Source organism: Dromaius novaehollandiae, chromosome 2 (assembly GCF_036370855.1).
Source record: "Dromaius novaehollandiae isolate bDroNov1 chromosome 2, bDroNov1.hap1, whole genome shotgun sequence".
Taxonomy (NCBI): Eukaryota; Metazoa; Chordata; class Aves; order Casuariiformes; family Dromaiidae; genus Dromaius; species Dromaius novaehollandiae.
The window spans coordinates 20,411,446-20,438,672 of NC_088099.1; the positions used below are offsets into that span (position 1 = coordinate 20,411,446).

Below are 27,227 nucleotides of genomic sequence, written 5' to 3' on the forward strand. Positions count from 1 at the left end.
CTGAACTTGTAAAGATGGGATGAATCAACAGCATGGCCAAAAGAACTTGTTCTGCTCTTTCCTATTCTTAGTCTCGTTTCCTCTCCTATGATGCCAACTTTGTGATGGCTGGAGCGTTGGTATTTAGCTGGAGTACTTTGTTCAACCCTAAATGTACCATTAACTAACATAAAAAGGAGAGAGAGTTTACCAACGCTTACTTCTGAGGTAAGAATGCAATGCATAAAACAAGGGATGTGTCTCAGTTTTGCCTCACAATGTTCTGTTTAGCTTCTGCTATTGTGTCATGTTAAAATAATAACTACTGTATGGCTGCACTAGTCATTACAGACATGATCCACACTGATATCGTGTGGCAAGACTTCAGGGAAAAGGGGCTGTTTGTGATAAATATAGATCTTAGTTCACATCTCAGGATTGCCATTCCTGGATAAACGAGCCTCTAAATGAGAGGGTATGACTCAAGTCAAGGCTCATTTCTACTCAGAGACAGGTGTAGACTGTTCTTGTGGTGGTCATTGTGAAAAAGGCTTTAAGATGCTACCATAAAAAGGGATCAACAATGCTACTTCCTCTGAGAGAAAGTAGTGGTAATAATATGATGTAAACAAGCTTTATAATGTGTGTGAATTTAGAAAGGGTTATCTTCTACAATTTATAAAACCAGTGTTTGCAATGTTCATATTTTATTATCTAGTTACAGAAAATCAAATAGTTACCTTCTCTCCCTTTTATGTTAGTGGCAAATTTAGAGTTAAAGGAGATATTTTGGCTAATACAACAGCAGAACAGAGTTCTGACATGGACAAATTGTGAAGGAAGTAGAGGAAGCGGGTAATATAGCAACACCAGAATCAGGAAATCACTATATACAATTACAGGAAATATTATTAATAGATTAATCTTGATAAAAACTGTAAGTGTAAAATAACTGCATTAGAAAAAAGGTGCAAGACTGCCTACTCCTGAAGTGAAGAAATACTTCAATGAGGTAACAAGTAGTCCGCATTTCCCTGTGTGGCCTTGCAACAGAAAGGCTTTGGAAATGGAGAATGATTCCAAAGAAAGTGTTATCCCTTTATCCTCAAAAACTTTGCAATGCACAGCTCTCCCTTCCTTTCTTCCATCAGTAACAGCAGAGGAGGTATCATCACTTTACACAGATGACTGTAGCACAAAACCACATTTATGTAATTATAGGCTATTCCATGACTGAAAACATGAACTACAAAGAACAGCTTTGTTATTCCACTGTTTAGTCCTTCCTGTGGGAAGGGACTGTGGTTACATTTTACATAACCAGCCCAGCGAGTCATGTTCTGGACCTGGAGTTCAGGGAAAGAACATAGCTCATCACAATAAAAACCTGATCTGTTCTCATCTCATCATAGTGTAGAGCTCACTGTTACTGCAAAGTCAGATCACAGCTATTTAACTTCACTGTCTACTGAGAAAAAATAACGTAGGTAGAGCCCTTAGAAAGGAAGGATGACATCAATTCATCTTACGAATGTCTTATTCTGTCTGTGTAAGTACTTAAATCTTTCCTAAACTATTTTTTCATACCTAAATGTACAATATAGAATTATTTTTCTGATTTGACATTTTCAAAAGTCTAATTTTGCTAGAGATAGTTTAAAAGCGTATTCGTAACAATGAGGCCAAATCCAGTATCATTTGTATTGGAGAAAGTCAGGAGCAACTACACTCCAGTTAGTGGTGGATGTATACCAAAAACACCAATCAAAATGTAATCTTCACTTAGTTTAGTCAGCCTGAAATACAAAGCAGCATTCCTAATGCTTTGAGTATCAATAGAAATTTTAAAAGTAATATATTAGAGTTTCTATACTTATTGAAGTGCAACTGAAATATTAAAACTGTTATAAAGAAGCTCTAGTTGTAAGAATTGTAATATCCATATTATATGAAAATTTACACATTCTTCAAATTGTGATTTACATACAGGCACAATTTTATGAAAATTAAGCTTTAAGTATTTAGTAAATCAGAGTAATAATCCCAAATAGAATCAGATTACTATATCAAACCTGGGCCTTTCCACTGGACAGAATTTTTGTGCATGTCCCTTTCATTTCTGGTCAACGTGGTTTAAGGATGTTGAATTTTGACTGGAACTAGTGCAAAGGGAAATTCAAATAATCAGAATACTGGAGATTGGACTATCTAACAAGAGAAGATGAAATGTTCTTGGCTTGCTTAATCTAATAAAAGTTGAGAAGGGATGTGAGTGATCTCTACAAATACATCACAGAATAAATACTAGGGAGTGAGAAGATCTATTTAAGTTAAATGACAGTGCTAGCCAGAAAGAAATGGATGCAAACTGCCAATGAATAAATATTGACTCACATGCTTGGCTTTCAGCTATGACATAACTGCAAATAATTTTATGAAAGGATCCTAATAATACTACTAGTAGCATGGTGAAATAAGGATGGCCTATGAATGTGAGGCCCATTATGGTCTAACAATAACAGTAGGGCAGTATTTCAGTAAAGACTTGATTTTGCTTGAAGTTTATTGCTGCTTTATCAGACCTGCGGAAGGAACTGTGTGCTTGAAAGTCTGTTCACTTTTTCCCAACAAGACCAGCAAGAATAAAATGGATTTATTGTATTTCTCTTAGCTCAGCAAACAAAACACCTCAGATAATGAGGAAAAATAGGAAATACCTGTATTATTTTTATTGCCATACTTGTTGTCTTAGTTGTATTGTGACCTTTTGTGACCTAACCAAAGTTCTTGTTTCTCTGGAATACGGAACTAAGAGATTTTGGTTTGTAAGAATAAATTATGAAGAACTCTTAGTGTATGAACCAGGTTACCTTAGAGACTCAGTCAGAAATTAATCAACTCTTGACGACTTCAGTCAAAGGATGCAGAATAATTAAAATTATCATAATTAGGCTCTGAAGCAAAAAAACTGAGGTAGCTGGAAGGGGAGAGGAGCTATACTGCGTATTGCCAATTCAACTGTAACACTGAATCTGAATATTTCCAGACTAGAGAGATGGACTGTGCTTTCACTATGAACAAACACAAAAGCTTTGCTGTTCCATTCTAATAGAAAGGACTCTAAATGCTTTATTTTAGCTAACTAATAGAAGGGTATCTTGTTTTAAAAAGATGTTATGTGCAGCTGCAAACATCTGTTCCTAAGGGGTCAAGTTCATCTAAACTCACTGAGGAGCGATGGTGAGAAACAGTGGTGCTGGTGGAAAAGCCCAGTCTCAGACTTGTGGAACCATAGCGCTATCTTCCCAGAAAGGAGAGACCCCGACCAACTAGCAGAAGAGCAACACTTCTACAGACAGTACACAGATTAGAGGCTAGTGGGATCTAGTTTTCAAAGATTACAACTAACCTCATTTTCCAAAGTCAAAACCAGTATTTTGTTATGCCACAAATACTGTTATTTAAGATCTGTCCCCAGTACCATTCCAGTGTCCTGTTTTCAGTAGTTCTTAACTGGGTTAAAATACCAAAGCATCCATTTCAGGGAACTTGATGAATGAAAACAAATAACTTTTGATTATAGTCTTAAAAGATAGCTGACCTTGTGTAGTCAAGACAACAAAGTTGTTTCGAAGTAAACAAGATTATTATGATGCCAGTAGGTAATTAGGTGTGAAGCATCAAGCTACTTAACATAAACGTACTACTTAGAATAATAAGACCAGGCCCTAATCACAAATAAGATAATACCCAAGACAGTATGAGATATAAGAAAATCATTAAATTTTCAATGTTCATAAGCAAATGTGAAAATTATGGTCAGCGGCCTGGATCCCCTCATGGATTTTGTATTCAAATGATATATGGGATTAACAATTCTCTTAACCTCCCCTAATCTGATTCCACGCATCATAAAAACACTGATGTAATTTTTTGGCAGTTTTTGCCACATGTCATGTCATCACCTATGTTAATACGTTTTTTCTCTGCTTCCAATGGCAAATCATTTTCCACCAAAACAAAATGCACACTTCTATACGTTATTATTGTTGGAAGGCGTCCCCCAAAGTACTACAGATTTTACAAATGGTCTTTGTAAACAAAGTAACAATTTCTGCTTTTCACTTGATTACCCGTAATTTTTCTAAACTAAACGAAAATGACTGAGAAGAATGTCTGAGTTACAACTCTCAGTTAAAACTAATATTCAGCACATGTGACTTAAAAATGTACTTCTCCTTTTTATATTGAATTGAGTAACATTTGTGCATGTAGTAACTGGTGACTTATGTTCTGTAGCATATCTCACTTAAATTTCTTACCAATTACATTTCACTTATATAAAGAGGTAACTTTTATCTCTTTTCAGCTTGAACTCAAGAATGAGAACAAAACTAGCAGTTTACATTTAATTTGGCAGTTTGTGTCTCTTTCCCTATGTCTTCTGCGGATTAAATTAAATTAAATGGTATCTAGAAATTGCAAAAAAGTGCAATTAATAAAATTATTTTCATTCTTGAAAACTGGAGGCACATTTTTTCTATGAGCCATATGAATCCGTGACATCTTTTTGGATTCACAGAACTTTTAACAGTCTTAGCTATACTAATGACTGTATTCAAACACAGATTAATACTCTCTGATGTACTTCTATCAAGGGAGAATTATGAATAAATATTAAAAAATGCATTCCTTTTGTATCAGTTATCTCACACTGCCTGCTATTGTCTTTCCACAGTTTAAAAACTAGAATGTGAAAACATAAATTTGTTATTACAATGAAAGCAGATATGCTACTCCGAATAGCTTATATTTGACAACACCTTCTGCTAGCCTACAGTCATAAGCCAAGTGATGGGTTTTTTTCTTCTTCTTCCTCCAACACCTAAATTGTAACCAAAACCTTTGCCTTCTCCAGATTTCCTCCTCATTTTCTTCTCATTCTTTGTAGCTTAAAAATGCAATCTGAACTTCTTGTATCTATTTTCAAACAGACTAGAGGAGAGTAAATCAGACAAAGTTCAGGATGATCAAAGTGTGGCTAGAATCATTACATTTGGGTGCTGTATTATGTTTAGTATACCCTCGATTATGCATGAGGTGGGGAAGATGTTTCTTGACCTGACAATAATCCTGCATACCACATGAAATCCCCTCAGGTATTTACTCTCCAGCATACATTAGGAACTGGGTCTAGTCCTTTTTTATTTTCAAAGTAACAGCACTAGCTCTTTATCTTAAATGGGAAGCACTTCTGCTAAATTAGCCAAAGGCTCTTGAAAGAGAGGTTGGCTGAAAGTGGGGAAAAGAGGTCACTAGACTAACATATGTTGAATGACAAAAAAAATGGAGGGGAGGTATAGTGTGGTGTATGGAGTAATAGCTGACTGGTAGAAAATGAGAAATATAGCAAAGACAACCTCGTTCAGGAAATAGGATGTGAGCTGAATTAACTGACTTTATGCGCTGAGGTTTTCCACAGTGAAACAGGATCTTTTTCCTGAGGTCTGTGGGAGTGTGCTGAAAACTCATGAAGGAAGCTTTGCTGCTGGGAGCTGCTAGCGGCTGCTGGCAGGCGCTGACGGCGTATGCACCCAGGGGCGGGTGTGCCGATACCCAGCGGGGCTGCCGAAGCAGGACGGTGAGGTGGCTGCCTGTGCGGAGGTTCCGGATGTCCCTGGAGGAAGGTGCGGTGGGCGAAGCGGCAGTGCCGCGGGCCTGAACCGCCACCTCAGCTGGCCGCCGAGTGTGACACCAACGGCTACGGAGCAAAGCGCCTGCAACGGTCAACAGCGGCTGCGCCACTTCCCCTCTCTCCCCCTGCCGGAAGTGGCATCATCCTCCCACTAGCACGCTGCGCGGCCCTGGGGCGGGGCTCCGGTTGCTATGGTTCCGGGCGCGGCGTCGTGCGGGGAGGCGGCGGCGCGGGGCGGGGCGCGACCGCGCCGCCATGAGCGACCTCCGTGACGGGGCCGGCAGCCCCGGCCTGGGGCGGTGGGCGCCCCGCTTGGCTCCGGAGACGTGGGAGCTGCTGGCGCTGCCCGGCTGCCTGGAGGAGCTGGAGTCTGAGCGCCGGTGAGGCCGCGGGCGCCGAGCCGAGCCGAGCCGAGCCGAGGCGGGCGGCGGGGCCCGGCTGCGCCGCAGCCGCCCTCGGCGATGGCGAGTCGCCGCCCTCGGCGCGGTTCGTGTGCGTGCAGGAGCCTTCGCGAAGATGCCGCTGTTTATTTAGAGTGGGGCGGTCGGAGGGCAGTTGTTGGGTTGGCCGCTGGTGACACGAGTCGTTGTGAGGGCAACTTTGTCTCACGGTGCCTGAACCCTGAAACCGGCCGTGCCCTAAATTTTCCTTTCTGTGACTTTCCTTGAGCGGTTATACTCTGAAGTTTCAACTAAATACCCATTTAACCTATTTAGTAATGTTCTCTGTGCTTTTGCTGCTCTTCCATGGACTAACGAGGATCAGACTGTAATTTATGATGCATTTCTCTTTCCTGTTTTGGAAGAATCTACTTGTAGTTTTGATTGAAAGTAACCTGCTTGTGTGCTGAATTAAAGTTAACCTACCCCTAGGTAATTCAGGTGTTTTGGCTGTATTGTATAGTTTACAGTGTAACCTTCTTACAGCTGAGATTGCAACTACTTCAGTGACAGATTTCACCCTTCCTCTCCTCTAATGCAAACTGTGAAACAGTAATGCAAATTGATGGTCGTTAATACATTGATAAGTGGTAGTACTTGGAATGTATCTGATTGTTCACAAAATAAAGGGGTTTTCAGAACAGCTGTGATCAAATGCTAATATTTTAACCAATTTGTCCAGCAGACAAGTCAAGTAGACCAGGGCAAGAATGTTCATTTCTAACCAAAAGGAATTTTGACAGTGTCAAAATATCGTTTTTAAGATTCTAATGTTCTAACACTTGGATAAATATTTTTCTAAGTTTATTAAAATGTAACAATCATAAGTGTATTTTAGAGTATGATGATAATATAAAAATATCGAGTGTATTAGTGGAATAGAAAATCTAACTCCTAACTCAATTCAAAATCCAAGATTTCTGGACTGATATATTTCTGTACACAACATTGAAAAGAATCTATTTATGAAAAAAAACACATTATTTTCCTTAGCATTCTCTTTTACGTTCTTTAGCACACTGTCAGTGTTGTGTGATGTTTTAATTTTTATTCAATATTTGACTGAAAACAGCTGCCTTCAGGAAACAAACATAGCCCAAGGAAAACAAACTCTAAATGAATTAATTCCACTCTCTTAGATTCCCCTTTATCTAAAAAGAATCACATAAGGGAAATGATAACTTTACTTCTGAACTTCCATTATTAATAAAAGATTAACTTAAATGATTAATACGATTACTAAAATTTCAAGCATTCTTCAAATTTGTCTGTTTTTGCAGGCCTTGCATTTCAGATGACTTAAAAATAGGATATTATAGCACAGATCATGCTACTCAAACAGATATCAAAGAAATACCAGAACTAAAGGAGCTAACTATTGCTACACAAGCTTTAATGGAGGTAAATTAGGAAAGTATCATAACTGGGTTTTCATCATGCTATAGAAGATGTAGTTTTGTCGATGTCATGTCTGTTTTGTGTCATTCTTAGGGAGTCTGTTTTAGTTCTTCTGTCTTCATTTAGCTGTTTCAGCTAAATTATATAAATATTTGTTTTCAAAGTAGAATAATAAACAACTGTTAATAGATGAATTAGAGACCGGATTACCTGGCTACCTCAGTCAGAGATCACTGCCTAGGGATTAGCATTGTTTTATGTACAGAAAATGTAAATGTAAGTGAAAATTCTGAAGACTTGAACCTGTCTAATAGTGGCTAAGAGTCTGGAAATAAATGTGGGCCTATCTGTTCCACTGATACCTTGCCTAATATCAGTTGTCAATCTAGCTAATAGTATGGTGCTTCTAGTTTGAAAATGTCATATTCAAAAGCAAATTAGAAAGAAGACCCAAATGGTGTAATCTACTTTTGCATTATTATATGTGTAATTTAAGCATGGGCTCACTGAAGTGCAATGCTTAGTCTGGGGAGAGAGGGCATAGTTCAGAGTGAGGAACAATCCAGTCTACGTAACATAAATGCCGTAATGATTATGAGGAAAGCTGGGTGTGTCTAGAGACCTGCAGAGGGAGATCCAATCCACCAAAATCAGATGTTTCTATGTAATTCTAATTCTTCACTGTGTAGGAAATTACTAAGGAAGGTGCTCCAGGACTTAATTATGTGAACAAAAAATTTAATTTTCTAGGATAACCTTTTCTTTTTAAATGTCAGATGGGATACACATACATAAAAATTAAACTCAAATACCTTTGGTACTACTTTTAAAAACAAAATCTCATTCTGCCCCACCTCCCTGAAAGATTTCAGACAAAGCAAGTTACTCTTGTAAGTCAGTGAATGTAGAATATATTTTCTCTTGTGCTTCCTGTGTCACTTCTTGCTAAAATGCAGGTATATTTATTCTTTTTAGCATAAGATGCTTTACAAAATATTGAATTAAGGTTTATAAACAAGTTTTGACCACTTTGTGGACTTTCATTTTGATATCCGTATTGATATGTACATATTCATGTCTTGCAGAATGTAGCTAGGTACCATCTGGCAGATTCTTAAGTGTTCCTAAAATGAGAGGGGAGGTGTTAAGAAAGCTAAATATATTTACTGTATAAATATTTTCTGACTGTCAAATACTTAACCCAAATATCTTTAAAATATCCAGTGTTGAAGGTTTGGGGGGGGGGAGGGGGGGGCTTTGGTTTTTAATTTGACAGGGAACATGCTATATATCTGGATACAAAGTATCTTTAAATCCAGCGTCAGTTCTTGTGTTTCCGTCCCTCTTACTGGGACTATTGAAATGTATGTTTAATATTATGAATTCAGGTCTTCCATTTCATGAGTTACAGTTTTCTTAATTTTATTTTTAATTTTTATCATCCACAGGAGTGATACAATGGAGTGATGCTTACAACAAACATTACAAAGATGTCACTGATACCTCTGATACTGCTTTATATATGTTTTGGCACATTTTTATAATTTATGTTTTGTTTTACAAAAGCAATTACAATTTTCTTCATTTAATTACCATCTAATTTCATTAGAGAACATTCTGATACAATATTTTTCACCTTCGTTATAGAAAGCTGCCCAATACTTTGTTTAACAGTCAAATTTGTTATCTGGGCTGAGAATCAGCTCACGGATTAAGACACCTACACTTCAGTGCCTCATGCAGGTGTCTTTATCTGAGCAGGTCATCCAAACTGCCCTTATATTCAGTGTAAATTTGTCTTTGTTGTCAGTGGAATATGGAGAACTGATTGAGCTGATCAAATACGAATGTGAGAAGAATCTCTCCCTAGATTCAGTTGTCCTATAGATAAGCACCTAGTGCAATTTGAGATATCCCAAGATATCCTACCTGGTTGCTCTCTCCTGTTTCAGAGAGGCACAGGTTTTCTTTAGGCCCTGTGTCATATCTGCCAGCCCTGCATAAGTGTATCTTATGACACTACACCACATAGGCATGAGCAACTGAATCAAGTCCCACTGACATCACTGACTGTAACAGAAACTTACTCACCTAGTTCAGATGCAGATCCCCAAACTTAGGTGTCATATTCTGCAAGTTGAATCCCATATTGACACCCTGAGATGTCCAAAGCATGGATGTGGAGCTAGGAGCTCTGACAGCTATAGAGACCTTTGTACTTCTGAAGTGATAGTTGTAGACCAAAGAGGATACGTAGAAATACATTAGATGCTTGTGTTTAGGCAAATGATTCTAGCCATCAGTGTCTTGAACAGAGTAATGGATGTAGTCATACTTTATTTTTGCCTAACTTTTTTGTACAGAGAAATATTCTCTAGTATGTAAATAATAACAGGAATTCGGGGGTTTTTTTAGCTCATCCACTCCCTCCAGCAAGATTTGCTTACCTACAAAACAGTCATTCAAGCACAGTATGAAGAAAAAATTGAAGAGCAGACTTCGAATCTCTGTAAATATGTAAATGACAGACTGAGAAACATTGAGTTTTTTCATAAACGGGTAAAAAGAAAAATTCTTGCTCACTTATATGTTAATTTTCACTAGGTACCAGTTCTCATTCATATATCCTCCTTGTGCAGATTGATATAATATTGTACATGATGAAAAGTAACCCACAGAAGTTTTGGCAATAAGGAAATAAAAAAAAGTGCTAATGCAGATATAAAAGTGACTGTCCGAAGTGTCTGTTGCAATTAATACAACATGGATTATATTGTACTCTGCCTATTAACAACCTGTCTAGGAAAACATCTTAAATCGTAGTGTGATTATTTCTAATAAATATTTTGTAATATTTTAATAGGCAGGAAATTTAGCACACTTTCTTGTGTGTGTATAAATTATTTACAGCTCTTTTCCCATGTATTTCTTTGAAAATATATATGCAGTGATCTTTAGATAATAAATCAAAACACATACACTGGCATGAATGCTCCTAGGCAATCATGTTGCAAATATACAGTGAGCAATCACTGGGAGGGAGGAATGTATGAGTAAAGAATCAAATTCAGTTTCAAGCTTCTGAGGTGATCATATCAGAAAACAAAAGTTTTAAAAATTTGGTATATGAATTCCTATTTCAAACATCTGAGACAGCCCTTTTAAATAAGTGCTTGTATTTAAAGCAGTTTGGAATCAACTTTTTGTGGAGAAAATCTGAAAGAAGTTGAAGAATGTTGTCAGCAGAAAAAATGATAGGAAAAGGAACATTAGCTTAGTTTTTTTTTCAAATTTAAGAGTTTGTATAGCATTTAATCTTTAACAAAAAAGAAGAAAATTTTTTTGTAATTGCTTGTGTCATTTTATTGCACATCAAAATTCTCAGTAATTTGTTACAAATTGAATTGCAGAAAGAAGCCCAAATTCGACAGAGCTACCAACAACAATTATGTGATGCACTGGCTGTTCTCAGATCAAATATTGAGGTGGGTTTTAACCAATAATGTGGTAGTAGACTGCCGATCTGTGTAATAATATAATATGTTATGAACCAATTACAGAGATCAGCTTTGCACTTCAAAATCTGGAGAAGGATAAGTTTGAATTTTTCATGAAGACTAAGCATTCAAACCATTTTTAATAGAAAGAAAACAACACAAAATAAATTTTTTTTACAAGCACTGCTTTTTTTGTTCTACTAGTAAAGTATGCAGTTTAGCATACTTAAGCATAGTCTTAGATGAGCAAGATCATGGTTATTATAGCATGAATGAGTATCTTAGCAGGTATCACTGGAAGAAGGCAAAAATGGCACAATTTTTGCATTGCTTCACTCCTGAAAAAAAATTGACTGCAAAATTATCAGGCAATGTAGGATTAGACCCAGATACACAGTTAACGCTTATTTTTGCATGTTATTGAGGGTTGTAGAAAGAAGTCAGAGCAAATGAAGGGATCTTCTGGCACTACTGGCTACTAGTAGGGTGAACTTGCTTTAATTCACAGTAAAGATAGACAGCTGTAAAAGGTGATTGAAGTTGTCTTCATATAAGAATATAGTCTGCTCCAATAAAAATGAGTAGTCTTCCACTTTTGTAGTCATTATGTTGCTATGAAAACTGACAGACTCTGCTGGGTCTCCTAGGAAGCAGAAACATGGTAACCACAAAAAATATTGTTCAATTCAACTAAAAAAGTGAAAATGTCTTGATACATTTTGTAAGTGAATTCTCAGGCTACTGAATAGAGAATGATGACCAATCGTGTCCACTGTGAGTGACTTTGTACTGCCCTCTAGGGACTGTGCCACAAACTTTCATATCAACAGATTGCAGGGTATAATTTTAACGGTAAAATAATCCAAATTAGAAAGCACAGAGCATAAATTTTATCTTTCCTCCTCTATGTACAAATAGAACATGCAAGCTTGTACGTCTCTACAAAACAAAATCAGTATTTAAAGAAAAGACGTATATGGATAATTAAAGGTGACAATATTTAAACCATTTATATGGATAGTTAAAGGTGGCGATATTTACCTATAATTGTTCTTGTATTGTTTATACATAGCATAGTTAAGTCTATGTGTATAGTGGGAAGTGTGCACCGTGTATTAGCCACATCTACTCTGCAATACAACATATAGAAGATCCTATAAATTACATGAAAAGCAGCCTGTAAGGAAAAGAAAAAAGTATGTGTTATTAGAGAATGGAACATCTTCTAAACATGTGAAGGGACAGGAAGACAGGTATAGTTGTATGAGTCAAATCATTGTTTATGATATGGATGTTTCAGAGAATGGAATAGAGTAATGTGAAGCAAAGAAGAAAGGTTCACAGAAAAAAAGATGTGGGGAATCATGAGAGTGAGGAATTTGATTAAGATGTGAAAGGAGATCAGAACACTGCAAACACTGAGCAAGTGACAGAAGATGATATGTATTTCAACAATGTTGCATAGTTTGAAGTGGATGAAGAGTAGAATTGGGGACCCAAGAGGCAAAAGCTAGGTTTTAGCAGTGAACAAAAGGATAGGCTCTGCAAAAAAAAGAAATGACAAGATTTGTTAATACTTTGCGGAGAGGAGATGTTTATTTTTTGCTTTTGTTCTTTTTTATTCCTAAATGACATGTAGTACCATCACTTGAAGAAAGAAATTCTGCTGCAAACCCAAGTATAATTTCCATGAGAACTGTGAAATCTTGCTAGCAATGACTTCAAGATAGTAATTTCAATCAGAGTTTGTTTAAAAGAGCACTATACTGTAGGAACTATTTAACAAAAACTATGTGCCCTCTCAAAATCCTATAGTGACTCTTTTGGGGAAATAATCACTTCTGAGAAAAATGAAGAGAGAGACATTTGTCTCCTGTAACATTCAGTCAATAATGTAGACATATTTATGATGTAGCTGAGCTGGTCTTGCTTCCTTGACAGTCAATGGAGAGTAATAAGTGTTTTTTAGGGCATAATTCATCTGATCACTTTTAGATGTCTACTTACAGGTAGACTGAGTTGTTTTCTGGACTCCTCTGACTTTATGAACTAAATCTCTACAGACTATTAAAAAAGCAAAGCATGACTAGCTCAAATGTAGATGTCTACATATGATCAAGTAACTGCTACATAGACCATCTGCAATAATGCAAGCTTAACTGTGTGTGTCGAAAGTTCTGTTTCCTCAGCCCAGTTCATATAATCACTCTGTAGTAAAAAATGCACAGAGATTCCATGGAGGGGGTAACAGCAGTATTCCCACCAGGGAGTTGCAGGGTCAGGTTCCCTGTGGTTTGCTTTCCCTGTGGAGAATCTGACATTAAACTTGGATTCTTGAGCACAATGATCCATCTTCAGCAACAGAGGTAGAGCCTGGCCCCATCCCAGAGATCTGTGTAGCTTTGTAGGTAGGGTGCTCTAAGAAACAAGGGGAACTGAGTTTGAATCCACTGTGGCTGAGGAAAGACTTTGGCCGCAGTTCTCTCAGTTCCTAGAAGGGTACTACAAACATTAGTGTATTTCACAAGAAAGAGCCATTATTAATGCTAGCATTAATATTTTTAGAAAGTTGAGCAGTATTATATATCACCTAACTTTGGAAAATACATTGAATTAGAGGCCTAGGTACTCCTGAAGGAAGAGTTTGCATGCACTTTTAAGCTTAGTGTTTCCTAGTGGCTGGCTGTTGGCGGTACACCATCTTGGAGAGACATCTTTGTATATTCGATGGTAGATGGCATATGCTCTTTTTCTTTGAAGGTGCTTATTTTGTCTTTTGATGACACAGGAAATAAATAATCCATTGTACACACTCTTTTTTTAATCCTTTAGTGCAAGTTAAAAACTTCACTAGTGCAATCAATTCGATGCAAAAAATAAATGTCAGTAATGCAAAAGTTAACATTATATTAGTTTATCTTGCTATTCTATACTAATGATGTATATTCTCCTCATTTAATTTATTCTTAAATATGTTTTAAATACGTTTTTTAAATGCTTTAAAATATGTAAGATATACAATGCCTCCAAATTTTGTCTTTTCCTTTGCTGTGTGTTTGAATTCTCTAATATTATAGATTATATATTAGATATAGTACACTTTTGGCTTAAATACTTGAAATGTGGTCAAATATGTTCAAATTTTATATTTGCTACTAGGATAGAACTCTGGAATGTAAAATATGTATCAATAGTGTCTTTGAATTACAAAAGTGTTCTGTAGCTTTAGAAAAAAGGGTTACCTGATTTATGCTGGCGTATCATTGGAGAATTTTTTCCTATAATAGAAATATTACAGCATAAATGAAGAAGACACAGAATCTCCATCGGCAGAATTTTTGAGGCTTTTACATAACAAGCTGCGTGAGGAACAGTCCAGAATTGAAGATCTGGAACGAAAATTGCAAGAATATCAAGAAAAAGGAAAGAGTAAAATGGTACGTTTTTAAAAAGATCATAAACTCATTATCCAAATGTGATCTTTGAACACATTCAACAAAGTGTATTTCTAGGCTCATTATATATTTATAGGAAACATTTGGCTGAGAAGATACTAGAGAGCTATTTGGAATTTCCCTTGTAATTATTAGGTAAGTATTTTGTCTAAAATAAATTATATTATTCTATTGGTGTCATACCAATTTATATCAAGTTATAGTCTGGCCAGGAGTTGGTTGTTATACTATTTTTTCTATATCTAATTTCTTTTTTTTTAATCCTCTTTGATAAAATACTGCTCTCAGTGCTATTTTTATTCCATACATGAACTTCTCAGTTATAGAAAAGTCCACCTTTGTTTTACTAGTACTTACGGAAGTACTTACATTACTTTTTCCATGTGTCTCTTTGCTCCTACTGCCTCTAAATAACTTCTAAAACAAATGTCTTCATTTTTTTCTTCAGAGTTGTGTTAATATCATTTAAATCAGTCATTCAAGTATCCAGATGAAGACTAAAATCTTTCATATTTGATTTTTTTAAACCTCTGCAATAGGAGTTTATGGAATATGGTAATTACTTAGGTTCAACCATTCATAGACACAAAAAGCTCTTTTCAATTATAAGTCTTTTTCCCCACTCAAATAAAGATATAAATAGCTAGTTACAATGGCTTACCTATTTAGTTTTACGTATTCAGTCTCTAACTTTCAAACGGGAAATGCAAAATTATGTACATGTAATTCTTATCCCTTCTACAACATAAACAAATCCTTTTCCTAGCCAAATTAACTATATTCTTCTCCAGTTCATTGAAATATAAGAAAGCTATAATGCTTTCTGAAAACTTCACATATTTTTTAGACTGGTATGAAGCAGTCTTAGGTACTGAAGAGGCTCTTGCTAACCCTAACACGGGATCACCTTTTCTCTCATTCATTGTTCCTAAGCTCCCTGCACATCATTGAGATAGATAGTATTAATGAGATCTGAAAAAGCCAACTAACTGTGGAGGCAGCCACCTAAGGTAGACAGTGTGGCCTGTAAAGAAGAAAGTTGGAGTCTAAGGTGTATTTTCTGAGAAAACTAGGTATCTCTTTTCAGTTGGAATTCATAGTTATGCAACCTCTTCCATAATTAGTTATTTAAGCCATGTCAGTCTGTTCTTGAGTACAGAAGAAAGTGATAATTATTCTTTCTTGTAACAGTCCATAACTACAACAGTCAACGCTGATGTGACTTATTTCTCTTTTGCTCTATTTGGATAAGACCCAGTGAGGCCGCTTTGCTTTCTACTTTTAGAGCACCTAACTGAATCAGAAAGCATATAGTAAAGAAGTATTTATAACTTCCACTGGAAATCAGGTGCTAAGCCTTCTCATTGTTACCAAGGCTCAAATAGTTCCACAGCAGTACTTTTAACTATCTTGCAGCTTTTACTGGTGCAAGTCCAAGCATTTGGATATTGTTAGTTCTTGTAATGCAGAATTCTGGAGTGCTTCGTCAAGGATTTGGGTCCAGATTTTGGACTGTATGCCTCTTAAACAAATCATGTGTGGATACTGTGCAATGAAACCCACTGTAAAGATGCTCAGCTTGTCAGCTGCTGGTCATTTTGGAGCCAGATATATGGTAAACTGATATATGCATACACTGATACATTGCATCTAAAATAATGAGTTCTACTTAATAAAAATCATACCTGGAAACTCTCACTAAAAATGTAAGCTGAGAAGTTAAATTCCAACTTCTTGTGTTGTGAACATATTACATTAGTTTGAAATGGCAGAGGATGTGGACAAAAGAAAAATTTTAATTGACTATATACTAATTCTAGGAGTTAAGCTAGGGGGATGGGAAATACTTGTATATCATACTACTATCAAGAAAGGTGTTGTAAGCGGCATTACTGAAATCTGAGAGAACCACATGCATAGCTGGAATGTTGGTATCTTTGACTAAAACACCTTTTTAGAAAAGTTAAAGTAACTAAAAATTTTTCAAAAAATGTGACAGGAGTGATATTCAGTGTCAAAGAACAGTTTGTTCTTAAAATTATTGATATCTGTACATTAAGAATCTTGTACCCCTGAATTTTTGCTAGCAAAACTCCCTGGTGAGGATCTATTACAAATGGCATACTGGAGAAGAGGATGAGTAACTCTTTAAACACTCCTTCATATCATGTGAGGACAGAGAAGGTGTGTTTGAAAATTTTGTTTCTGAAACATATTGTTTCATCTATGAGGTTTTTCTATCAAAAGTTTTTAAAAGAGCATAAGAGAATGCTTTTTTGTACCTTGTAATTTATTGCTCAACTAGAAGATAGTCATTTTCCAAGGAGTGAAAAATGAGTAACTTCTACCATATGTACATGAGCATATTTGTATATGATAGTGATTTTGTATGCACATACATGCAATATTTCAAAAGCTTGATTCACATTGGTGAGGGAAACTGACTGAGGCTGAAAATTTGAACCCAAAAATATGAATGAAAAAGCTGAATTCTCTAAGAATAATTTTATTATGTGACCAAAAAGCCATGATCCCATCATCAAGAGGGCAGCTTTGACTAAAAGCCCATTTGGGTTCCATGGCAAAATGAAAGTAGCAAATAATATAAATTAAAGCAACATCTAACAGATGTGGAAAAAATGTTAAAAAAATTGATGGCAATAGTAATATAATCTAGAGGTTTTGAAGGGTATAAAATGGACAACATATCAAGGAAAGAACTATAAATAGCAATATCAAGGACAATAAAATAGTTTCAGAATGTTGGGAGCAAAGGAAATGTCTGCAATTGTATGAGCTCACTATCAGGTGAATGTTGTAGAATTGTTAATTATGTGAAAATCACACGGGCAATTTAAAAAAAGGTTGTCATGTATACAGGAAGAGGCAGAATAATGTACTTATATCACAAAGGAAATGATTACTTTCTGATTTATTAACCTCCAAAACGGGTTTTAAGTGTTTAGAGAGAATACACACTTCTAGATGAAGAAAACCAGTCTCTGACTGTCCCACGGAAAGGTGGGAAGCTCCTAAAAGTCTGTAGTTTCAGACCTCAGATAGACATAGACATACATGCATGAGATCCTGAACCTCTAGAGCAAAACTAAGATGCACTGCAGCAAGGTTTTCTCTTACAGGAACTTCAGTCGTTAAGCAGTTGAACTGTGGAACTCATAGGGTAAATATCAACTGTTGCTATTCCTCCTTGTAACTCCACTGAGAGCTATGTGGGATGCTGTCCTGGCTCTGGTCTTTGCATAATGTACCAAACAGATAAAATCCTTTTCTTTGGGTAAAACCCATGTTCAACAATGAAAGATCTCAAAAAATATGTGGAAATTAAGAACTCTGCATAGGAATGCTTTTTAGTAACCTTCTATAACAATCAATAAAGGCTTTACACTATATTGGTGATCTGGAATTAAATTAAAACTGTGCTGATTAAACTTGTAGGCAACACACAGTGGTAGAAAGATAAGTAATGACAGGACATGGCAGTCTTAGCAATCTGTGATGTGCTGGGTCCATTGAGACAAATTACTAGTTACATATCTAGAAGCCAGGAACGCAGCCCATATCTACAGAACGAGGAGCTGCGTTCAGGAATTCAGCGTCTACCAAAAAAAAGGGGTTGGAGTACACTTGCAGCTGAACATAGACTCACAGTTTACAGCTCTTTTTTAAAGGATAGATATAATACTTTAGGGATTAGATGATTGTAAGGAGATAGTTGACCTCTGGAATATTGTGGGTACTAGGTCTAGTCTATGCAGTTAGGGAAGTGAACAGGAAAAAATGAAAACATTTTTTAAGAGCTGGAGAAAATGCCTTAAGATGAGCAACTCAGCTCAGATCTGTTTATCAAATAGACTGAGATTACTTGATTACAGAAGCCAATTACCTTGCCAGAATCTAGTGTTTATACAAATGATAACATACTCTGGTTTTCTCTGTCAAAGAGTTTGCAGTGAAATGCCTATTCTCCCTCCAGAGCTATGCTATCTTAAATCTTTATCCAGCCTTGACATGCCTTACAAAGGTAGATGGAGCTCTTTTGGGCCAGTGGTAACTTGTTAGTCTCTCCCTGGCTGGTGTTACATTTAAAAGGCATCCACAGATAACGTAGTGAAATTCATCATAGCATAATGAATTCATCTTGCAGTGGCTACAAGATGAAACCAAATATGAGAATAATTGATGAGATCAAAGGAATGATGGCATCTTGATCTTTAAAAATCTTTGTGACTGGAAGCCCTTTCAGAATATATGCATTAGCTGAATTTAAGATACAGGTGCAATAGTAGGGTGACTGGCTGAAAAGTAATGGCTTGGATTTTATCAGTGGCCTTACTAGACATTTTCATGTTCTGTCCTAAACGGCAAATCTTTGAAATGTATACATATATGCTGTGAAAGAATTAAAATTATAAGCACATCAATGGAACGTCATTATGGAAACATAATATTTTCAACAATGAAGTTCAAATTTATAGAAATGAAAAAGACATTTTTCCCTTACAACTGAAATCTGCTATATTTGTAAATGAGTGTTTTTCATGACAGCCTGTACAATTGCACCCTCTTGTGGTACAAATAATGAAGATATAAATACCTGAAGTATAGCTTAGAAAGGGAAAGGTGCATCATAATTTGGATGACAGGTTTTCAATCACGAATTTTATTTTCAGGGCAAATTCCCAATAAATAAACAACTTCAGTTTATCTTTTTAGCTAAAATATGCCCAAATGTTTTCATTTTTGATATCATCATATAGCATCAATACAATGCATCATATTTCTGTGCAGTAAGACTGCAGAAAAACCAGCTGTTATAAAAACAGCTGATTAATTATTTTGAGTATATACTCAATAGCCATATACCACAGGGAAATGCGTATTTCTCAGTTGCATAATAATGGCTATACATGTTTGCCTTTACTCAGAGGATTATTTGACTAGAATGCTCTCATTATAGATGGATGAATCTGATTTAAGTTTGTTATATTTCAAAATTATGTATCCATATTTATCTAGTATTCTATTAGAAATGCAATCTGAAGAGTCTATAATACATAACTTTAGCAAATGTATAGTAGAATTTTTAAGGCTAAAATATGCATATTTTACTTAAGTAATAAAACTTTGAGAGTTAACAGATAAGATGAGAAATTTTGAACCCTCCTGTATAAGCCAGGTTATAACCGTCTTCCAACCTCTAGCTGTTTTCTTACAATTTAAAGTTCTCTGGTTTAAGCAAGCCAAACGCTACCGCTGTGGGCAGATGGTAGAGAGAACATTACTACAAAACCTGCCACTCAAAGTGTAACAGATGACTGTAGCTACAGAAAATTGTCCTTTGTTCATTTTGCTAATGAGTGTCCTCATTGCAGCAGGAGACTGAATAGTTAATTATTTGCAGTTCTTGTTTTTAACAGATGGTGGAGCTAGAGCTAAAGGTTGTCCAAGTGAAGTGCGACGTATAAATTTATGAAAAATAACGTCTTGTGTGTTTTTCATATCGTTTCCTTAAAACAGTAAAAGATAAGACTACATTTATATTTGAGATGCCACTTAAAATTAGTTCATATGATTAATTAAAATTGTTTTAGTTTATTTTATGATAATGGCAGTTTCTTTGATCATCAGCTGTTGATGCTCAAATACTGCCAGGGCAGAACAAATACCTAAGCCTATTAAGAGCTGTAACAGTTACTTAAAAGGTCTTTTGAAATTCTAAATCTGCTTTGTAATGGTTTAGAGTTGGCTACTGACAGAGCAGAAACTTCATTACTCAAATATCACATGTACTGTACTATTAACACTGCTCACCTCCCTAAAGTGTGCTAAAGGATTTGCTAAAAGTTTTTAATAAAAACATGCAATTAATAATTATCTGAGAAGGTTAATTTAAAATCTCTTATTGCATAAAGATATTTAAAATAGTTTTTGAAGTATTTAACTAGATTTTTTAAAAAAACGTGTACTATTAAAAATGGCATTTTTGTTACTATTACTTGGCTTTGTTGTAAACAACTACTGTTCCTTCAGCAAAGGAAGGGGAACCACAAACTAATATGACATATTACTTTTCAAAGCACTTGACCTTTTATTTATATGATTTTTCATAAAATCACTCAAAACTTTGTGGCCAGAACTCTGTGTAATACATTGATAATTTGCTCTCATAAGTCAGAGATCAAAAATGACTTCTATAAGGACAAAATAGTTAGGGACGGAATTTTACTCATAAATAGATTATAGTTCAAGTCTATATGTCATTTGAAAACCTTGGAATTTTATTTTCAAAGTTCTTTAACATTTTTATTTTCCTTAAATTTTAGAAAGGAGTTAATATTTTTACCAAGCAAAGCAAGTAATATCCTAAATTTTCTTTTGTAAACAAAGTAATTGTTGTCTGACTCTTCTCTTTTGTGTTAATATTTTAAATGGTTTCAGGAGTTAGTTATTATTCTGGTATTACTATAAAGATCTGTGCCAGCTCTGAAAGCTTTTCTATAATTTTAAAAGAAATATGTGGCAGTAAAATCTAGACAACCATAAGACAATATATTCAAATGTTTTCAATAGCTTTGAAACCAACAAGAAAAAAAGAGTAGCTGTCCCAATAAGCTTCAGTTGCATAAGAAGTCTTTTCCATAATGGACGTGGCAAGATTTAAACAAAGGACACGCATAATAAAAATGTAAATGAGTTTGCTTTACTAAAACTATAACTTTAAAGTCTTTTGTTGTATGTTATCCTGGAACCTTCTTACAAGGTAATCACTGTTTGCATAGAGATTTAAACCGTAGTCTTCAATAGCATTAAACCCCTGCACGGTCTATGTGTGACAGGCATGCAAAGCCATGTTAATGTTCAGAATATGAATTGCCTCTGGGTGGCTCCGACACCAAGTAGAAAACCAACTGTGTTGATATCAGAAGGCCTGATGGACTCCATGCGGCTCCCAGCCTGAAAACTTCACCGCTTTGACATGTGATGTGCTCCTCATGACACTGGCAGCACTGTCACTGAGAAATGGCACAAAGGCAACAAGCCCCCCTCCTTAGCCATGCACTTTGCAACCCCCTGGTGTTGCCTGTCCACAGTCTCTCCTGCCTGCCTAGTTACGGACAGCACTTCATAAACACAGAGGGAAGTGTGGGTGGATAGGCCCCAGCTGCCTTCCTGGACACAGCCTCCATAATAAATTGACCTGAATGATGAGGGCACACAAACAGTATGATATGCATTATTCCTGTCAATAAAATGTCCCCATGTGTTATGGTCTTTGTATATAATGTACTGCAGCCTTTCTTCCAGCAAGAACCTATTTAGAGTCTCAACTTTCTTCTATTCATATTATGCCTCTGTAATAGAATTCAGAAATTATATGATACTGTGTTGTATAATATTATACCAGTGTAGCATATTTAAATCCTTGAGTCCTTGCTTATAAATTCAAGGCATCGCAATCTTTCAGGTTGCCTTTGAAGATGATGACCATGAAAAAAAAATGCTTGAAAAAGAAAATGAGGATTTCAAAGAAGAGATTTTTAAACTGCACAATAAGATTTTTCATCTTGAAAATGCTCTGAAACGCTCTGAAAAAGAAAATTGTTTATTAGGTAAAACTTTAAACTGATGTTAGATCAAGATGACTAGTTTAAATAGAGTATGTAAGAAATGTTACTAAATTTGAAATTCATTGTTAACATGCTTCAGACTGTTGGCAACTTATTTCTGGACTGCTATCTCTTTCTGGTATTGAATGCTAATTTTGTGTGTATTTGTAGAGAAATTCATACATACTTATTCTAATTTTAATGCATATATTAACATATTTTTAATTTATGACAAAGGAATATTTGCTATGGCTTTTGAGACTTGTAATATTGCCTAGCAATGTGGCTAGTTCATATTTTGTGACAGACATATACTGTAAAGTTGCTAAAATAGAAAGGTTTTGTATGTAGATGTTTATACTTTTAAATCATGGTCTACTATTTTATCTCATCTTAAGGCAATTGTATTAAAGCTTATTCTTTTATAGAGCAGTTTTTGTGCTTCTGCAAAATATTTGAATGTGCATTTCTTCATAAAATTTGTGTTTTTGCAAAGGTTTTCTAACAGAATCGGTTTTATCAAATAAGCAATCACTATTTTTGGTACCTGTGCTTTACCACAGTTCTGAAAAGGAATTTGTTTTTTCCAATAGGTACAATGTACAGTCTTTACTTTCAAGTTACCTCTCATATCTTGCCAGTGTGAAATATTTAATGGATGAAACTAGAAATTATGGCTATAGAATAGAATTTGGCTTTTTACTTTTGTTATGCCCCAGTAGATTAGACCCAGTATCACCTTTAATGGTGGCAAGATGAATTTGACTTAGGCAATATTCCTTTTTCCTGTTTACCATCTGATTTAATGGTACTTCTCATCTTTTGATAGTTTTGCATGAGCTATAAAGAACCACCTGCTAAAGCACTTTGTATTGGCTGTGACTAACAGCAAGGATGTCCAGAATTAGTATTAATGAAAAGCTGTGGGCACTCAGTCACACTTGGCTCTTGAACTTACTTCTTAATCTCTATCTGACCAGCCGGCTGAACAGCAGGAAAAAGGCTGTGAATGTCAAGGGCGGTTGTGAAGGTCACAGTTCTGCCAGGACTTGCATACAGTGTGCACTGTGTGGGTTTATAGACTGACCTGAAGCAAATATTTTGAATACATTGATGTAGGCATGCAATTTCATGGTCTTCCTTTTTCTTCTCTTGTTTTCAGATAAGCAAGTTCAAAGAATGCAATTAAAACTGGAAACTGATGAGCAAACTATTCAAAAGGTACTGTAATTTTTACATTTATGAGCTACTGTCATAGTGGAATAGTAACAAGCTTGGACTGTTGGCAATGTATAGTCCAAATAATGCTGAAAAATAGACTTGAACTTGAATACTGTCACATTTTGTTTTGTGGTTGTATAACTCACTGAAGAGTAATAATGAACTGGCATTCCTTCAGTGAATATGGTGATTTAGACTTTCTCATCCTGTCATATTGCTTAATATTCTTAAAATGCAGTTAAAATTCTGAACCTCAATAAACTACAGTAAAATGACTTGAATACTTTAATAGCAATGAAACACATTCAGTATCTTTTTAAAGACAGGGAAAAAAGATTTGTATATGCAAGTAGCTAGTAACTTACAGGAAGAAAACAGTTATTTCTGGTTACCTGTGACTTGATATATATCCCCCCATTCCTAGACAGAGCTATTAGTATATGTGAATTATTATTCGTATGCTACCTGAGCAAAACTATAGTGAACAAGGTATAAAAGTCAACTTTTTAAATAACTTTCCAATTCCAATGTTTATTAAATAGTGTCCTCAGTGAGAGGTTGACAGATCTGACTTTTTCAGTTACAACATCTAGTTATCCTTCCAGTAAGCTTCTTATGTTGTGACAGTTCTCAAATGGCTTTCTTCAACAGTGTATAGTTCTCATTAAGAAAATTAAAAAATAGCTGCAGAACTTCTTCCTAGAAAGAACATTCTTTCTGTAAAATATTTTCAAAATGTTTCATAGATTACTCAGTTCTACTAATCTACAAATCTAGGTGATTTTCTCAGAAATTACTAAATTCTCACACAAATTCATATTAAAAAGATTGTTGTGGTGACTGACACACTGGAGTTGTAAAACCATCCCTTTTATTGACTTCCCTTGTGAACTTAGATGAATCTCTCTTCTATGACCAAGTTTCCCACCCTAAAAATAGTGGTATCTACCTATCTCTAGAGGAGTGTTGAAAAGGTAAGTTCATTAAGGTTTAAAAACCATCAAGAACTTATAGATGAAATCCAAAATCAGAAATGGAAAGTGAATTGGTCTGTCTAATGCACTAGTCTGTCAAAGGAGGAATGCTTCTTTAGGCAGATTTTTCTCATTTATAGTTCTGGCAATGCTTAGGAATCCCTCTTAGTTCTGAAGCCTCATTATGCTGGAAAGAAGTGCAAACCCTCAATAGCCTACACTAAACATTTCTGTTTAGTTCAATTGCAAAGTCCAATGAAGATTTTTTTGTAATACTTTTTTTTATCCATTCACTCACATGAAATTTTTCCTGAAACTTACCCTAAATTTTCACTTCCTTCACTTGTCTTTGTACAAAGGAGGACGGTGTCTGACATCCTCCCATAGATACTACCTCAATCTGTGAATTAGAGCAGCCTCCTAGGAGTTTTTTTCCATATGTCTTTAATATGATTTGGAAGCACTAAATTCATGTAAATTTGGATTGTATTCTTCCTTTCCAAACTTCCTCCAAGACAACTATCCATATAGGTAGCCCTTCCCAGTCACTTCACATTCTGTCAAGTTAGCTAAACTGTAAGACTGATGTGCTCTGAGAAATCATAGGAGCAGCCCTTCTCTTCTTATTATAATACTGATAATGATTTGTATCTAATTGTATTTCCTTTCCAAGAAGAAAAACCATAATTCTAAAGGAAAAACTACCTTGACTTTAGTTTCTGACAAACACTTTTTTTCCATCCTCTGCATATCCTACTGAAAAGAACGTTCTCTCAATAGTCAAAGTATGGATAAATATCTTTAAATAAAATGCCTTGATTTTTAAAAAGAGGAGCTGGGCGTGAAGGCACACACTGCTCATAGTGCCCAATATTGGAGCCAATATTTGGATATTTGGCTCCAGATAGGTAGTTCATGAAGCTGATACAGACACCAATATCCTATATACACTGTATAAGGAAAAGTTAACACCTAAAAATGGGATCCAAACCACACACTGTGTAACCAATCAGTAATAAATGGTGATGGAACATGTGTTGGGCACACTGTCTCTCACCTGGACTAACTATGAAATACTGCTCAGTTTCCTGTAGATGGGATTTGGAGTCTGAAACTTTTTCCTGTGCCCAGGCAGCCAAGTTGTGCACTAGCTGTGATCAACTGCCTCTCTGATTTCTCTTAAAGTATTGCAAGAGATGGCAGCCATTGAATTTTTCATAAGAACTGGAGCACTAGCTCAGGCTTCTGGTCATTGATGAATTTGAAGATATTTGTATCTGTAGCTCCGTATACTGATGGAATGACTAAACTGCTAGTTTATGTCGTGTTTTGTGGGAAAACATTCTCTTTAAAGCTGGATGCAGAGAGATCAAGCAGAAAAAAGCATAATTTCTAGACTAATGATAAGGATATTCAGCATATAGGAAGGGAGTTTCCCATAGATTTGTTCTTTCTTTCCTTGGATTATTGCTGAGTATTTCTGGGTTTTGTGTGTGTGCATAGTGGGGGGGGGGGGGGGGGAAAGGGGGGTTTCCAGTTGTTATTTTTTAGTAATTTGTAATCTAAAGTAAAATGCAGAAATGATCTATCGAGCTAGAACACAAGGTTCTCCCTTTCTCACTGAGTCGCAGCTTTGACATGAAGCTCCTGCATGAGTATTCTCTATCTAGTCTCATGAATTTCGTATTCTTTGTGTCCAATGTCACAGCTTGAACAAAACTGGTGACTTATTCTCTTCACAGAGTAGTACTTAAGCTACTGTTCTAGGACTTGGGAAATTGTAATCAAGCCCTTAAAACTCCCAGAGGCAGAGAACCAGACTGCCCCGATCTGTGGGCGGTCTAACTCCCAGGTTATTATGCTGAAGGAAGCATTTCTCCATTTTTATGAGAGGAAATGAATGTCAGTGTTGAACTCAACATTATCAAGTTTTGGATATGTTCTAAGCACAAATTCAGTAAGTAACAGAGTCAGATCTTTGTGACACTGAGAAATATAGATGTTTAACCTGCAAATCCCAGATGACAACAGCTGTGACAGAAGTCCTAGACAGCTCAAGAACAGCAGAACCTATGGAAGCTTTGCCATGAAACGTAACTGTTTAGGTGAGTTTGATTCCGCAACTTCCGAAGAACTCTGCTGAAGTTGTTCTTTAGGCACAATCCTTTGTCCTTGGTGACAGGAGATGTGAAATTTGCCTGACAAAGATTGTCTCACAATGATATGTTAGAACTTCCTGCAGATGATATGGTAATCCACTGATCTTTCTACAGATTTGTAATACAATAGTGGACTTGTCCCTGCAGGTCCAAACTGCTGCTACTGTTTGACTATAGCAGGTTTCCACAAGTATCTACACTTCTGGGTTTTAAAGTCAATGTAGTCTCCATTGTAATGTTTCCCTCATCTTCATATATCCTCTCACAGAATGATCTATTTAGCTTGAGTCTGAAGAACTGTACATTTTATATGTGTGACTTTTGTGACATTTTTAAGCCTCACATAAAAGTATGTAGCTATAAGTCAAGATATCTGTCTTTTTCCACTTATAATATTAAGATGTGTATGTCCACATGCAGTCTCTTGAGCAGGGGGAATGTATCTAGAAAGGATTTTTAAAGAATGTCTGTAATAAGAAATCCAGCATTAATTCTTAAATGTTTATATTGTTTATATTTTTAGTTAATTGAAATTCAAGAACAAATGAAGGCAGAAATTGAAAATGAAAGATCATTAGTTAAAAGTCTGGTAAGATATTTATATGTACTTTTGTTTGTAAACTGTCATTTGTTGCAAATCTAATAAAATATGCCAAATCCTTTTAATGTCGCATAGATTGAATATAGACAGGGAAGCTGGTTTTTACATGTGAAAAAATAAGTTAGAAAAATACATTTTTTCTTGCAGAATTTTGAGCAGAACAGACATTAACAATGCTGC

At 35.7% G+C, this 27,227-nt stretch overlaps 1 protein-coding gene across 1 annotated transcript in view; it reads left to right on the plus strand.

Annotated features, from left to right (window-relative positions):
* The first annotated feature begins 5,897 nt into the window (after positions 1-5,897).
* Positions 5,898-27,227, plus strand: part of C2H10orf67 (chromosome 2 C10orf67 homolog) — a 48,696-nt gene continuing 27,366 nt past the window's right edge. Inside the window, exons 1-7 of the mRNA XM_064505931.1 lie at positions 5,898-6,054; positions 7,395-7,515; positions 10,923-10,997; positions 14,297-14,446; positions 21,951-22,095; positions 23,255-23,313; positions 26,970-27,035. Coding sequence (XP_064362001.1) covers positions 5,930-6,054; positions 7,395-7,515; positions 10,923-10,997; positions 14,297-14,446; positions 21,951-22,095; positions 23,255-23,313; positions 26,970-27,035 — 741 coding nt within the window. The 5' untranslated portion in view covers positions 5,898-5,929. The remainder of the gene's footprint in view (positions 6,055-7,394; positions 7,516-10,922; positions 10,998-14,296; positions 14,447-21,950; positions 22,096-23,254; positions 23,314-26,969; positions 27,036-27,227) is intronic.